Raw genomic sequence first — 16,459 nt, 5'->3', positions numbered from 1 at the left:
TGTCAGTTTAGATTGGTCAGCCAGTTTCTATGCAGATAGGAAGGATGCGGCAAAGTGGCTGTTCCAACAAATCCAGGCTTTAGTTAGGATGGCACTTCATTCAAACATAGAGGCATTGACAAGGCGATTGAGTGATAGGGTAATTAGGTATATGCTTTATCCTCTGGGATTTTAGTTATAAACCTACATGCTAAACAGCTGTTTGGTATGGAGGTGTGCATGTCTGGCTGACTCCAGAGGCTTGTGCACAGGGCAGTGGATGTAGGCTGTTAGATAGAGAGAGGGCTTACCTTTAAATGTAACAGCTATTAAGTGCAAAAATATTTAAAGAGCCTTTTTCTGAACTCTGACTGATGACAATGTCTCTACATGCCCGAGGGTTTTTCATGCAAAAGCAAACTTTATTATTTCAGCATGTAATATGTGTACAGCCAATAATTATGCAAGGCAGCTGCTGAATTCAGATTTATATTGAATAACTGATGTGCATAGAACATTATAGTTATAGAAAGAGTGAGAAATAGAGATGCAGGTGTGTGTGTGTGTGTGTGTGTGTGTGTGTGTGAGTGAGTGAGTGTGTGTATATGTATATGTGTATGCGTATGTGTGTGTGTGTGTGTGGGTGGGCGAGAGAACAAGGCCACTTATGCATTTACCTCTGCAGTCTAATCACTTGTGTAAGCTTAGATGAGGAGGAGGAGGAGGAGGAGACAGCATGTAGAGACTCACATTTACAATTCAAACCAGCAAAGTGATATTATGTTGATGAAAAACAGGTGCCCGTGTGATTTCAGCGAGTGATTGTCGTTTGTTCAAAGGTGAAGCCTCGCCTTTCCCTAATTAATCTGAGCGACGTAGTTTAAATGTCTCAGCCAGCACAGTGAACTTTGCATTGCGACAGACGTAATGGAAATGGTACATGGAATAAACAACATGGCTTACATCTTCTATATTTTTTGCAGTGATTTATGAGCATGTTTAACAATATGGACATTGTGTATACAACAGGCATGGCATGGCAACTGCTGAGAAACCCCCCTTTCCGTACGTCCCTCCTTCCTTCCATCCTCACCTCATCATTCCTCCCCCACTGGGAGGACATCTGGTCCCCGACCAGACCTGCCCTCTGCACCCCTCCTCCCTTCCCTCCATCCTCTCCTCCCATCCTCTCTGCTCCTCTTTCTACACGCAGGGATCCACTCAGACACAGAGCTGGGGATTCAAGTGATCCACCATTGGTTTTCTCTTAGTGCCAGAGATCTCTTCAGAGTAACGATGCATGCTGTGTGATGTTCTCAAGCACAGGATAACAGTCTCAAGCATGTTAGAGGAAGGATTTCACCATCTAATGCTCAGATGTTTTAATTAGTGTCCACTCAAAGGATCTATTGACAACACTGGATTGACTGAACACTCTGCAGTGTAAGCCTCAGTCGGACATAGTGACTTAAGGCTGGTACTTGTGTACAAGCATGTTTGGCTTAGTGAGTATGTATCACCATCACGTTAATGCTTGGTCATTCATACTGATGGCCCCATTAGGCTTGGCTTGCTTATTGTCTACAGGTTTCACCACTGATAACTGCCAAGCCTGCAGGTTTATCCCAGTTCCCCAAAGAGCCACCCCGCCCCCCTTTCCCATCACTGCCATCGCCATGGCAATGCCTCCCCTCGCTGAATCTGAATGTCTATTTCCCACCTATTAGTCGGGGAGGGGGCCTTTTTGCTCACCAGAGATTAGCCAGGACCGGGCCCTGCTCCAGTGCTGTGTGTACACAATTGGTCTCCTGCGATCTTGTCAGACATTGAAGAGACAACGCTACATACATATGAAATTTTCACCTCTCGGATTAGACTCCAGCGTCAGAGTCTCATTGAGCATGTAATTCGCAGAGGAACTTAAGTAACAACAATCCAGGCTGCTACTAATGTACAGCAGTTTCTGAGTGGTTTCCACCCACACACAGGATTACTCACACTGCTCTCTCAGTGCCATGTTACAAAAGCAGCATTTTATATAGGAAGCTGGTCAGAGAGCAGTTTGGTGCGATCAGTGGACAAGACATGACTGTTGTCAGATTTGGATGACAGATTTTATTTACTGACCGTGTGATCTGATGCTGAATGGAAATGGACAAATTTCAGTGTTGTGCACCCAGAGCCTTGTAAATATAAGCATTGTCTTTTTGGCTTACTTAATAAAAAAAAAAACTTAATAAAACTTATTAAAGTTTTTTTTCTATTTCGCTGGGAAGTTTAGTCATAAAGATGTCTTTATCGAGAAACAGTTCCAGTCTTTTCTCTGATTACCGCTGATATGTTCAGATGAGCCAGCTTGCAATTATCTGTCAGTTTCCATTATCTTCGAGATCAATCTTGCTGCAGAGACACAGCCTCATTTAACCACTGCAGCGATCTCTCTCCCTTTGCTTTGTATCTGTCAGTTGGTCTGTCTGCCTATCTCTCCCCCCCAATCTGCTCTTTTAATTAGACAGATGTACACTTTGCTAAAACATTATTGTCTATCAAACTCTACACCTCTCGCATGAAACCATCGTTCATTTTTAAAATTCCAGACAAAAGTCCTTGTTATTATTTTTGAAGTGATTTGAGACCAGTTTGTGTTATCCTTCATCGTGTTTAATCTGCTGGGTGAATTAGAATGCTGCTGTGCCTTTGCTTTGATTTCCTTAAACTGAAGCAATGAAACAAGTAAGGAGGGGAGCTGTGCTTGGCTCTGCAAGGCTTTACAACAGACAAAGAATGTAACAAATATTACAACTTTGTAAGAAGCGTGAGCACTTTAGAGTGAATACTCCTGGTTTTTCTCAACTTGCAGTTCTTGTTCATTCTTTTGCTGTTTATTGTAAAGTCTTGTGGAGTTTGGTTATTAGCAAAAGATTATAATAACACAAACTGGTTGCAAGTGGACATTCTTTGTTGGATCTTCAGTATATGTTCTCAGTTTTTTGAGCTATCACAAGCTTTTGAATCTCTGTGCCTGAGTTTGTGCATTGTTCATTATGTTAACAGCTGTGTGGCAGTTGCTGTAATCTTCCCATATGGAGAACAAGAGTTTAGTTAATGGCTTGCAAATGGCTTTAGATGGTTTAAATGCTACTGTAAAAGCAGATGGTGCTAACAATTGTGCCCTGCGGTCTACTATAATCTCTATTTCACACTAGTGTGTGTGTATACTGTAAATAAACTTTCTTCATTTGATCTAATGCAGAACTGACTCAGGTCATTCTGTCTATCTTTTTCTGTATTTATGGACTCTACTGATTTGACACATGCTTTAACACCCTGGGAAAATGCAGTATTTTGTGTTGCTTGGGTCAGTGTTTGCAGAGAGTGATTTCTTTTTCCATGTCCTCCTCAGGCGTTCAAGGATATGCTGTATGCTGCCCAGGACCAAGCGCCATCCATAGAAGGTAAGGAGACTCCCCGTGTGGATAAACAAACCCAGACACAGAGACAGACAGAGGCACACACACTCCCACAGACACACACTTCTGTACCCAGTGCCCCCTGCTCGTGGCCTGTTTGGGCATCCCCAGAATAACAGCCCTTCATCTGCTAAAAATAGGTGGCAATCATCGCTAACATGCTGCCACTCACTCAGTTGGCTCTGACTCAACCAGACCAGGCCAATTACCGAACCATTACCTTCTACCTCACTGGCTTAGCTTTTTAAGATGCATGACGTGATGAACGGCACATATGAAGCAAAACATGCTGTGAAGTAAAGTTGAAAGTTTGGTTATGTGAAAAAGTCTTTGTGTTGTCGCTTGCTGTGGTTGAAAAGACGTTTTGCAGTCCTTAAACTTTATTGAGGAAAGGAAACTGGGTTAAAACAAGTGGCTGAGGAGAGCTGGAGTTCAGTGGCCAGCAGAACTCAACAGAGCAATGATAAGGAAGGCCACTGGCTAAAATTAATCTTTGGCGTTAGACTGCAAGTGATGTGTGATGAGGGAAAGAATGTAAACAATTTGCTTTTATTTTAGTAACCCATTTGTGGAGGTAAACAACTTTCTTTAGCTGCAGGCTTGAGACTTACTTTACGATATGGTGACGTGCAGCTCCATCTATGTGATTGCGAAAGTGTGTCTTGGGGTGTCTGTGACGGAGTAGGAAAAAATGCTTGCATGTCTGTGTTGTGATGAGTGTGTGTGCCCATGCCCAAGTGTATGTGTGTGTGTGTGTGTATAATGATAGATTTTTCTGTGTTGTGCAACATGCCCCTCACAGAGCTGCGACTCCCAGAGCTCCGTTCCAGCTGAGCGGTCTTGATGTGGTTGGGAGTACGATGTGATTCTGCACATGAGCGACAAAGACGCAGCACTCATTCACTGAGTGTGTGGCTGCCAGAGCTCTGTGTGTGTAAGCCTGTGGCTTCAGATCAGTTTCAGATGTCTGTTGACTTTAGTTTTGCTGCAGTGGGCGTTAGAGGAGACCCTTCGTATTTATGATGTAAATTATTCTATGAAATGTGATTTGTTTATATGAATACTCATTGGCTTTGTGTGCATGGTGTGTTTCTATTGGTATTGCCTGTTCCTAAATAGTCTATTTAATACCACTATAGAACATGCATCTTGGTCTGTGTCTATCCTTTGAGTGATGTCTCCAGAGGCTGTCAGCAATGCTAGGCAAGCTCAATGTTGATGATAAATCATTTCCTGTCTCAGGTCTGAGCTGTACTCATGGGTCACTGCTCTGCCTCTGTCAGCCTGTCGCATGATAGGTGAAGGTGTCTTATGAATAGAGACGGGATCAATCAATCAGTAGAAGATCATACTGTGTCATTATTCTGGTATCGTTGTGATGTTTCAACATTCCTCACTCAATCAAATTGATTTGTGTGCTTTTCACACTTTTTTTTTTTTTTTTGCACAGAACAGAATGCTACCAAAACACTGAAGCAGCCAAGTGCAAAGAAAGGAATATCAACAATTGCATTTGTTGTGCAGGAGAGAAGACATCTTTGAATGTATCAGACAGTTGTCTGTCCCTTTTAGTGTTTTTATGGGGAAGGCTGAGAGGCTGTAATGAAAACAGAAGCATTGAGCCCCGTCTAGTACTCTCTCCTGTGGCTGAGATTTTGTTGACTTTTCATAAGGGAAACAAGATTAGCAGGTGTTATAAAATCCAACTGCAGCACTTTCTCTTCACATTCACTTGACCCTCTTTGTCAAATCTGATTGAATATAAACTAGGTCACAAAGATAATGAAAAAATTTATTTTTTTTTAAACCTTAGTAAGCTCTTTATAATTTAGCTCTCATTCACCGATTCACCCAAACGCTTGCACACCGATGGCAGTAGAGCTGGCATGCAAGGTGCTGGAGCATCAGGAACAATTTTGGGCTCAATGTCTTACCGTCTTGGATATGAGTAACCAAACCCCCAACGCTGCGATTAATGAACAACTTGCTCACCTCCTGAGCCATAGCTTCCCTGTTGTTTCACATTATCTCTTTAAAAATCAACACAGCAGAAACAGCAGATAGAGCATTTGTTTTTGTTTTTTCTATTGTTTTTTTTTTTTTGGGGGGGGGGGGGGATTTTACACTCATTCTAAAGTTGAGTGTTAAAATCAATATTCAACACTTATTTTTTGTCTTCTTTTGTGTTTTGTGTGTCATGCAAACTAGACAATGCAGCAATGCAGAGAGAACATGCAGGCAAACCAGTAGAGCTGCAGCTGACAGTTGAGGAATCAGCTATTAACTAATTATTTTGTCAATTAATTGAATCAAATCACAGTTTCCTGAAGTCCAAGGTGATAACTTCACATTACCTGTTTTGTCCAACTAAAGTCCAAAACACAAAGATATTCAGTTTACTATCACATAAGATGGCGAGAAACATCCTCGTAATTGAGAAGCTGTAGCATGGGATTGTTTTGCATTTTTTCACGATTAATCAATGATAAAATTGGTCCTGATTAGATTAGTTTTCTGATGATGATTAAATTGATTAATTAAATGATTCTTCATCTTGAGAAACCCTTAAACAAATGTGATTAATTGTGCCTGCTGTATTTTTAATCAAATGAAAGATAAATATATATAACTACATCTTGAAAAAGTGAAACTCATGACATCGACGGTGAAACAATATATTTTAAGACCAGTTTCATTGTATTAAATCTGTCAGTGGAAGACTTATTATGAGGATTTGATTCAAGAGTGTGACCCACCTCTCTCTCGCTAATACTCTCTCTTGCTCTCTCTCTCGCTGTCTGCAGCCTCATTCATTACAAGAAGCAGCATTTTTGGTATTCAGAGGATGTTTCCCTTGCCTGAGGGAGACAGTTAACTGGGTTATTACTACTCACTCACACACGCTATCTCACTGGACACCCTGCTGTACCTTGTAGAGCTGTGCAGTAGATACACACAACACCGAACAGGCAGCACTTCAAAGCCTCTGTCAGGGCCTCTGTCTGCATATGTAACGCTGTCAGATTGCCAGACTGTCACTACACGTGGGCAACAACATTAAAAAAATATGTGCAATTTTCATGGTTTGATCTTTTCACAAGAGCATAATTGTCTCTCATGCTGTGTTACGTGTTGCAGTGCTGGCTTGGCTTTTGTTTAAACAGACATTACCCATCAGCACCTCCACCCCAGAGAGCTTCTGTGGGAACGTACCACAGAACATTCACTCTTAGCACTATTTTAGTCAAATCAATCAGAGCTTGATGCAAACACACATGCAACGACACATGTGACCCTTCACCTGTTGTTAAGATCCTTTGTTCTCATGTCCTCTGTCCCTCCATTGGTCTGTGTGTAATTGTAATTAAAACATGCCTGTCTCTGTATTGTGGTGAGCTAGTGGAAGACAACAGAGATAACAGCTGGGTGGATCTCTGGTTCCCCCTAGTCCAACCATTAGAATGAGTTATGCCACAATCTAATTCAATTATTCTGTTGATTATTGCAGAGCTCTGAGAACAATGACCCTAGATAATAAAGCACACAGCTTTAACAGGAATATGTGTGTGCGTATGTGTGTGTCATACTATTTCCAGCAATGTTGATGTGCTGTACGTGCCTACATTTTTTATGAAGCCTTTTTGTAATCCTGCGGGGGGAGGAAGTATCACACTGCTACCCATTCATTTGCTGTCTCATTCATTCACTCATTCACTGTGTCCTTCATTCTGCTGCTTTAAATGACCGGCCTATGACTGTGATAGTATCTGTGCTGGACCTCAGTAAGGGGGAGCTGTGGGAAGATGGCAGGGATGGCACTGTTGGATTCACGCTGAGAATAAGGGTGGGGCTCCTGCATGGTCCCATGAACACACACACACACAAACACACACACTGTCCGAGGAGGAGAATGGGGTGTTATGTTATTGACTTACAGCTCAGGGGACCAGAGAATGGATTTTCTTCTGAATCACAAGGTCAGGATGTCAAAGATGAATGAATCAGAAAAAAAAACTATAATGAATGGATGATTTCTCATGTTACGTTACTTTTTAAAAATCTTATACAGTAAAGCGCCTTCCTCAGTAGATGTCCACTTTATTTCCACGACTGTCTTGTGGCTTGGCTGTTAGTTGCCTTATCCCTTTAGGGCTTTTCATGTTTTATGCAGTCAAATCAATAACAGTATAAACGTAGTGGTGTGACAATTTTATGCTTGCAGTGCTTCTTAGTGTACCAGTTGCTCTATCAAGCTCATCAAGCCTCCCATATTTATACAAATTCCTCTCCACAAAGCCAGATGGACATATGGAGGGATGAAATTAATGTTTTGCTCTGTTTCACATTGAGTCAGAAGACCAAGGCACCTACAAAGCCAGATGTTCATTTTCCCATCAGACACCTGCACCATCACAGCTGCTGTGTCTCTGCTATGCGGCCTGTGAGGCTTTTGTTCACACGCTTCCTCAGGACAATATTAGCTCCCTCTCATTTGCCTCTTTGTGGTTTCGATTACAATAGAATTAACAGAACAGTAAACCTGCTCAGTGCTGCGCCCTTTTCAGTTGTGCCAGCACCCCTTTTACCACTTCCTAATGAATATTTTGTGCGTGAGCCATCGTACCAAATCTGCTTGATGAAAGCGGCAACATGAATCACAGCCGCATATCAACTCAACTACACCTTTCGGCCAGCACTTATTCTGTTGTCGTCCATGCCGCTTGTTTGCCCGCCATTTTGTCTGCTGTTGACGAACGTGATGAGGTTATTTGAAGGCTGCTAGCCTGTGTAATACAGTGCTGATTATTATTCTGCTGGCGTATATGATGGAACAGCAGCTGTTATTACTGTTGTTGGTTCCCCTCAGACTCCGTCCCCGCACCCCTGCATGGAATAGCATTCTGATTTCTATAATTTTCTTGCTTTGGCATGTTGGTAATTGAAGTTTTTTGTTCAAGCAGTCTTACAGAAATATATGCATCTGTTTTGTGTTTTTTATTCTAACTGATGCTGTTTACCTTGTGCCTGTGGTCCAAGCCACTGGATCAGTTTGTTTCCTTCATGTGAATCCTTTCTTTGTGATTTATTTGTGTTACTGCTCATGCAATGTACAAGTAATAAACAATGATAACTACAGAACTACAGTAATGTGTTAATTATGAACAACCTTGGATGCAACTCAACAGTAGATAAATAAATTAATATATACAAGTATACATACAGTATACAGTGAGTCTCCCCAGCCACAGCAGGTCAAGGACACGTGCATAACCGACTTCCATGCAGCCTTTCTGAGAAACATATTCAGCTCTGTGTGTGGTTAGAAAGACAGGGTGATAGCAGGGGGTCAGGCAGGCACTCAGAATGTGAGAGAGGCAGTGGATAGAGGGAAGACAGATGGACAGGCGGACAGACAGGTAGACAGGCAGGAGGGTTCAGCAGGACAGTTGTGTGGCAGCCAGGGTCTCCCACCAGCCTGCATTATTGATGGGCCCTTTGACAAGCTGCCGCTCTTTCTCGCTTCCAAGCGCTAATTGTTTGGTTTTTGTGGGGATCGCTCCTTTTTTTTGTGCTTAATCTTGGTGCCACCTTGAAAGCAGACGTAGAGAAAATCCAAGTGAAACTAAATCAAATAGAGCGACACTGAAATGCAACAGCTGTACATGAGTAGTCCCAAACTGAGTTAGATCTTTTACAGCTCTGAGGCAGAGAAATTCTGTTGTTGCTGCTTTTAGACAAAGCCTTATTTATTTTTCTATAAAAATCGTATGAGGCTGTTTCTCAGCATTTCTCTTCTCCATACCATCAATATTTCCAGGCGAAGGAAAGACACCTGAGGCTCTTTATCCAGTGGAGGTTAATACTCCACAATACACTGTCATGGCATCAAGATCTTTTCAAAATTAGACACCAATTGCCATTTAAACAAGACATTTCTTGAGCTTGACCAGTTACATCCATATTCAAGCTTACAGAGCGGGTTTTCCTTCACTCAAGCAGGTTTATCATCTTGCAAAGCAGTGAACGAGGGAGGTGGCAGTGGATTGTGGGATTGGTCCTTTGATGAGGCTTCTAAGGGTATTAGAGGGGAGGGAAGCAGGGGGGTCAGGGTCAATACAAATCTAGGATCGCTATCCCAAGGTCAGGGACTAATCGAACTGAGGCAATGAACGATGAAAAAGGTGATAGGTAATTGGATGAAGACAGGGATGAAGAAAGATGGCCAGCACTCTTTGGTTTTATGTTTGACATGATGATTGTGAAAGAATGGAGAAGAGGAAAAGAGGTTGGAAAACTACGATAAATGGTTTGAATGGGATCGTTAGTGACCAGTCTGGAACAGAGAGAGCTAGAAACAGAGAGAGAAAGAGATCCTTCAGGCAGCAGACAGACAAACAGACCGAGTGGGAGGTCCCTGGGCTCATCTCCAATGCATGTTGCCCTGCATTAGCACTACAGCCATCCCGCAAGAGAAAGACACAGAGAGAAAGAGAACCTTGATAGATGAAAGTCTTCTATCCATCCATCCATCCATTATTCATCTGTGAATTAGATCTCGCCTGAATAAAGTAGAGGAAAGAGGGGGAGGAGAGGGGGAGAGAGGGAAAAGGTATGGGGTGGTTGAGAGGAGGAGGGATCTGGATAGCAACTGTTGTGGTGTTGGGAAAGGGTGAGGAGTTCAGATGAGGATGTGGCTCCAGCAGAGATGGTATTTTTAGATTTTGGGCATTTTACAGGAGTCCGGGAGGATAAGATTTCCGCTGGTGCAAATGCAGAGTTGGCAAAATAGGGTATAGTTATTTGAGGTGTAGAGAAGAGAGGGCAAATAAAGGGCAGAGGTGGTAGGGGCTGGGGTACAAGCATAGGAGAAATGATGATGACGTATTTGTGTGTTTCCGGGCAGGGATGAATCAGGGGGAAGGTTGAAGGAGAGGTTAGTGATGCTCTTAGGAGTCGAGGTCATCCTGGAGCCGTCTCAGCTCCTAAATGTAGTTATGAGGCCTTCTAAGGGTTATGAATCCTGTAGTCAACAGCTTGTCATGACTGCACCTCTCTACCGTAGTATCCATGACTATTTGCATATGTGTGTGCATCTGCTCGGGCCTTGGCGAGGCCTCCTGATCTCCATGTCTTATGAACATGCTGCCTCTCGAATGTAGATGACAGGAACGGCCTGTGATCTCGACATCTTCAAAGATGCACAGAAGCTTAGCACTAATTCATAAGATTAACAGTAAATCGTTTCCTCAGACACCAAGTATTTACTCCAATGAGAATACAATCTTGTAAAGGTTAAATAAACAGAGAGGAAAGATCATATGATCTAGCTGTATGCCAGGCACACAGCTGGAGATCATATACATATAGCACCAGCAGTGATCGCAGCAATCTAAAACATGGGTGGCATGTGCATGTAATGAGATCTGTCTCTGCTGATTAAAAATCAGCTGTTGAGGTCTCAGGGTTTGGTATATTTGTTAAGCATTAGCAGGGCTTCCAAAGCATAATCTAACCTCTGTTATTAGGCAAGTTATTGTTTTTAATCGGTGATGAGAAGCCTAATCAACAGCTTTGGCTGTCTGCCATCAGATCAGCCAGGCTCTGCTGGGTGTAACCAATCAGTCATAGCTCACAGAATGGCATTTATCTAGCAAGGATTCACACACGGTTGTTTTGATAGATTAATTTGAATAGTTTTCTTTATCGACTGCACTGCTCGGCTGAAATTGGGAAAAAAAAACCTTAGCAGTGAATTGCAATTTGCAGATTTGGATGTCATGCACACTCATGTGGCATCTGTCCTGCATTCAAAGATTGAAGATCAGCAGTCTGAGTCATAGGAAATAGCAATGCAAAGCAGGGAGGTGATGATGGATGAACGGAGAGAAGAACCAGAGACATGTGACCTTGTCTCTGCTGTGTGTGTTTTGATGTTTTTATCTTCTCACACTGCAGCTCTCTGCAATCGGGCACACAAAGGCACATAAGGAGCTGAATGCTACAGGGGGTGTGGGTGTGATTGTGAGCTATAGGTGATGACAGCAGGGCCATATGCCGATTTATTTCTGGGGGATTTTTTGGCACTGCAATTCGAGTACAACCACTGAAATCATCACACAGTGTCCATACTCTGCTCTACACACTTACTTTTTCTGTAAATGCTGTGAGAAAATGATAAAACCTTAATTGCTCTACAAAAGCTTGAAGCCATGACACACACTTTCTTCTAAATTAAATCTCTGTGGTCGGATTGGGGGGCTTTTATTTGCATTACAAGTCAAATTATGTATTTGTTATAGATGTGTGTGCAGATTTTGATAGTCCAGTGATACATGGTAGTGGTATGTGGGTGGGTGTGTAGTGTATAGGTTGTGTGCTTGAGTAGGGCATTGCAGAAGACACAGTGTCCTTCACTGTACCAGTTTGCTGCATCTTCTCTCTGGAGAACGGGACAGAACCTGGCTGAGATTGGCTCAGAGGCACGGGAACGCGGTGAAAATGTACCAATCACATGAAGCTCATATGAGACTCATCTCGATATTGCCGTATTGACTCTCAGCTGATTGTCAACACAATCACAGGCTTCAGCACCTGGTGGCATGGGGATCTATTTCAAAGCTGATATTTGATGGAAGCATGTCTCTAGCAGCAGAGAGTTTGACTTTAAATTGAGTGTGGCCCCATGGGGTCAGAGCCAATGTGCCTGCTCTACATGCATGTGTGTGTTTGTGTATGTGTGTGTGTGTGTGTGGAGGATGGGTTACAGAGCTGCCATTTATTTGTGTTTGCTGTGAGTCACCCTATGTTTCATCCTCTACTGTTCTGCCCATGGGCAAAAAGAGAGAGACACACTCAGAGAAAGACAAACAAGTGGACAGGCAGACAGAGGAGCACTGAGGGCTGAGAGTGGCAGATAAAATGAGAAAGAAAGTTTGAAAGAAATAAAGAGAGATGATATAGGTGGTAAGGTGGTGGAGGACGGGAGGCAAAAGCCTCGGGGAGCCTCCTTTTCCAAACGTTACTCACATAAAATGTGGGTGAAAAGAGCCTGGCTGAAGCTGTTTCATTTGCTTATTCAATTAATTTGGATTCAAAGCACATCAACTGCTTTCCAAAGATGGCAGCAATAAGTAGTAATTTAAGTTTAATACATTTGAGGTCAGGGGATTGCCTTTAGAGGGCAGAAGAATATTGGTCCAGATATAATTTCACCTTCTTCTAATCCAAAGACAAGAGGAGAGAGAGAGATATCAATAATTCACTGCTATTGTTCCCTCCCGGACAGACCGTCTGTTTTTATATTAAATGTTGAATTATTAACGGTGTGTGAGATTGGAAATGTGGCAAATCTCCCTCCTGATGCTCATGTGTCTTCAAAAACTGTCCTCTCATCCTCTCACTCACTGGCAGCCAATAGAGCTCCATCCAAAAACAGCTCAATTGTTAAGTAGATGGTAAATTAAAGTGGTATGAGAGCATTTCATGGTTGTATGTTGTATAAGAAACAGCGGGGGGATTTGACACTCAAAGACAACACACACACACACATAAACACACACACATACACACAGACACACACACACACACACACACACATTCACACAAACTCATATTCATTCAATGTCTCAAGCCTTGTATCAGTGAGTTTGAAGTCACCACATCAGGACTGTTGCCGTTTATCATTCTTAACAATTCCTCTTAAGCATCCCTGCTACCATATGCAGGCCTCAGGGAATATGCATATTTCATATCTTCTTCAACATGTGACTGATGTATTCATGATGTACGTTAACAATAACTAATGACTTCAGTGCTGGCAGGGTTGACTTACCCTCCTGTGTATACATTACATTTGTCCTGCATATTTATGCCTGCTGGTATGTCCTCTGACTTCCGGTCACCTAAAGAAGCGTCCTCTTGACTTTAAACCAGCCGTATCCTAAATAGAGACACTCTTCAGTGGCTTTTCAGCAGAAACAACAGTTTGTCTCTGTTTTGCATTTCGTCCTCGGGGCAAACTGCACGGCTTCTTCATGACAAGTGCCATCTGATAATTAGGCCTCGTAATCACCCTATTAGTATGCAGCTCAATTGAGCAGAGAACAGCTCATTGTTCCCCTGGCATGAGCAGCAGCCATTTGTAAGAGGATTATTGTAAATTTCTTGTTAGGGTTTTTATTAGAATGAATCATATTTGTAATGACTTAAATTGCTGTACTGCTAACGCTAATCTCCGAAGCCTTTATTTTTAATGTTGCCAGGAAGCTGGGTTGCAGAATCATGGCAGTTGTTTCAAACCCTCTATTAAGATGCTGCATACGATTTTTGAAAGCATAGGAGTGGCACCTTGTTTCAAAGTGTAGTGTAGTTCAGTGTAGGATCGCAACCTTATTTTCTGTACCTCTCTGCGGACACACAAAGCAGAGCTGAACTTTCACCATCACAGTTACCATGGCACCAAAGAAAGAGACCAGAATCACTTGAGCCGTGTTTTGTTCCAGTGACATTCAGGATCCAAACACAATAACAGTAGAACATGTCGGACTAAGGCCTGGGGCCTTAGGTTGAATTTTAATACTGTCTCGTGAAAGCATGTGGACACCTCTTGAGAACACAAACAAACAGGCTATTTTTTATACTTCTTCACAGGGTTGGGCAATATGTTAAAATCTTCGCACCACATACAAGCTACAATAAGCACCATTATAGTGGTGCACCTGAAATGTCTGTGTGCCCTTCTCTTGTGTTTTCCATTCTTGATATGTTGTTTTTTTTGCCTTGGCTATACTTCCTTAGCAACTCAAGAGGTGTGTATAGTGTGTGTGCATGTGTTTATGTCTGTGTACACCCCAGGTTAACAAGGAGTAGACCAGATCTTCAAGGGTCGATTTGTCTGCTCTGAAAAAAATACCATCCACATGCTGTTTGCTGCAGGGCCTGAGGAGGCTCAGTCGGCATGGTTCATCCAGTGACACACACACATCTACACACAAACATTCACCACTCTGAAACCACAGAAATCTCCGGCTCTGATTTGGTGGTCTGTTTGTACTGAGGCCAGATGAAGGGGATGAATGGGAATTCAGAGTCCCAGCGCTCGCTGGCGGTTGACAGACAGCGGCTGCCTCTCCTCTATACGCCGCTCTTTAAACTCAGCTAGTATCTACCCCATGCTGCTGAGTGACACACACAGGCTCTCACACATACCCACGCACACACACAGCACAAATGCCACTCACAACGGCCGCTCTTCAGTTTGTTTATTGCGCAAATATTTTTTAATTTACGCAGCATGCTCGCGAACAAGCCACGTGCCCAAGGCCCCCCGGTGGTTAACTGCCGACGTCCCTAATTTGTGACCGTCACTGACAAAACATTCCCTACATTCTAACTGACGGTCAAAACGTCCTCACTCCCAAAAGCTCAAATAACAAAACACACTTCTCAGCCTAAACTCTGTAATTGTTTGATAATTGCATCTAGTTATTTATTGGAGGATTGATCAATATTCAGATGATGCTTATTAAATCTCAGTAGTTTGAAAGCAAGCCAAAATCAAAAACTGCAACCCCATCCATAATAATTAAGATTAATTAAGCCACCTCTGCTGTTCAAGGCTCATGATTTGTGACTGAAAGATACTAAATTGCTAATAAATGCTATGTAATATTCATGTTTGTTTTTGTACTGTTTTCATAAAGCGCTTTGTAAAAAAAAAAAAAAAAAAAAAAAAAAAAACCTTGGGTACTTCCTGCTAATGTGAATCATGTTAATGACTCCCAAACACCACAAGGTCAGTGTGCTCCTAATCTGATTGAGTTAGGAAATTGCTCCTGATCTAATAATATCAAGTACTGGATTCCTTCCGCCCTGGCTGGATGGCAAAGGTAGAATGGGCAGTATGATGGCTCATTCATAAGTTAGAGTTACAGTATTACGATGAGGGAATGGAAACAGAAGTTCCAGGGGGGAGGATCAGGTGCTAAATTATATTCAGCTTTAACCTGAATTAACTTTACCTACAACAATATCGACTTTGACCTCAGTTTATGTTGGTAGCTTGGTTGTGATACTTTGTACTTCATTTGTGATTCATTGAGAATATTGCCAAAGTAAAGACTTACCACTCCTTTCACTACTTAAGTTAGGAATGGGTTCATATTAGGCCTTACAGTGTTGTGCTACCCAAATACAATCTTGTGTGACACATATTTTACTTATTCATAGGAATGTATGTGGAGTTTTGCTTTGTGTTACTTTGACAAGAAACTCTTTTAATCCTCACTTTGTTTCTTAATTGTATTTTGATTCCATGTTTCATCCTCACTCTTTTATTCTACCTCTGATATCTCCTTTTTACCCTCTTTGATGTTTCAAATACCCTTTCTTCCTCTTTAATTGACTTTCTTTTTCCATCTTGTGCTGCCTTCTCGACTTTAATTCTCTCTGCCACACAGTTAATCATCTCTGCTTCTATTCCTTCTTTCACTTCTTCTACTTCTTCTTCAGTTTTTCATCAGTCTTCTACTCCCCCTTTCCGCATAAAATAAACATGTTGTAGAAAGTTATTACACAGAGACATATACTGAGCAGAACTGGAATATCGCTGTGACTTTCTGACATAATGGCGGGCTGTGCTGTTTATAGGATGCATTCAAGATGTTCCTGGCTATAATGTCAGCTGTGTCTGACTGCAGAGTTTCCAGACAAAATTTGTCCTCCCTCTCTGAGGAAAATGCCTTGTTTCATGTCTGCTAATCTACTAGCTTCTGAATATCTGCCATGTCACAGAAATATATGTGTGTGGGTTCGTGTGTGTCTCTTTTTAAATGTTTTTCTCCTTACATTTCAGTTCATTTTGTCCTCAAAGTGAAGCTGTTTAGTGTGAGTCTTATCGAGAGGCTGCAGCTGCTGTTGTGAGAATACCACGGCAGCCTGGAGGGACACCTTCACACAAATGTGCACACACACACACACACACACCTTGGTTTATCCGTACTAAGCTGACT

The 16,459-nt window shown here is 42.2% G+C and overlaps 1 protein-coding gene across 2 annotated transcripts in view; it reads left to right on the top strand.

Moving 5' to 3' along the window:
• Window positions 1–16,459, top strand: part of xpr1a (xenotropic and polytropic retrovirus receptor 1a) — a 61,699-nt gene that overhangs the window by 2,841 nt on the left and 42,399 nt on the right. For both annotated transcript variants that reach the window (XM_041935963.1, XM_041935962.1), the window contains exon 2: window positions 3,383–3,434. In XM_041935963.1, coding sequence (XP_041791897.1) covers window positions 3,383–3,434 — 52 coding nt within the window. The remainder of the gene's footprint in view (window positions 1–3,382; window positions 3,435–16,459) is intronic.

This window comes from Chelmon rostratus, chromosome 4 (genome assembly GCF_017976325.1).
Source record: "Chelmon rostratus isolate fCheRos1 chromosome 4, fCheRos1.pri, whole genome shotgun sequence".
Lineage (NCBI taxonomy): Eukaryota > Metazoa > Chordata > Actinopteri > Chaetodontiformes > Chaetodontidae > Chelmon > Chelmon rostratus.
The sequence above is the reverse complement of the archived record's forward strand: the minus strand, read 5'-3'. Positions and strand labels throughout refer to the sequence as shown.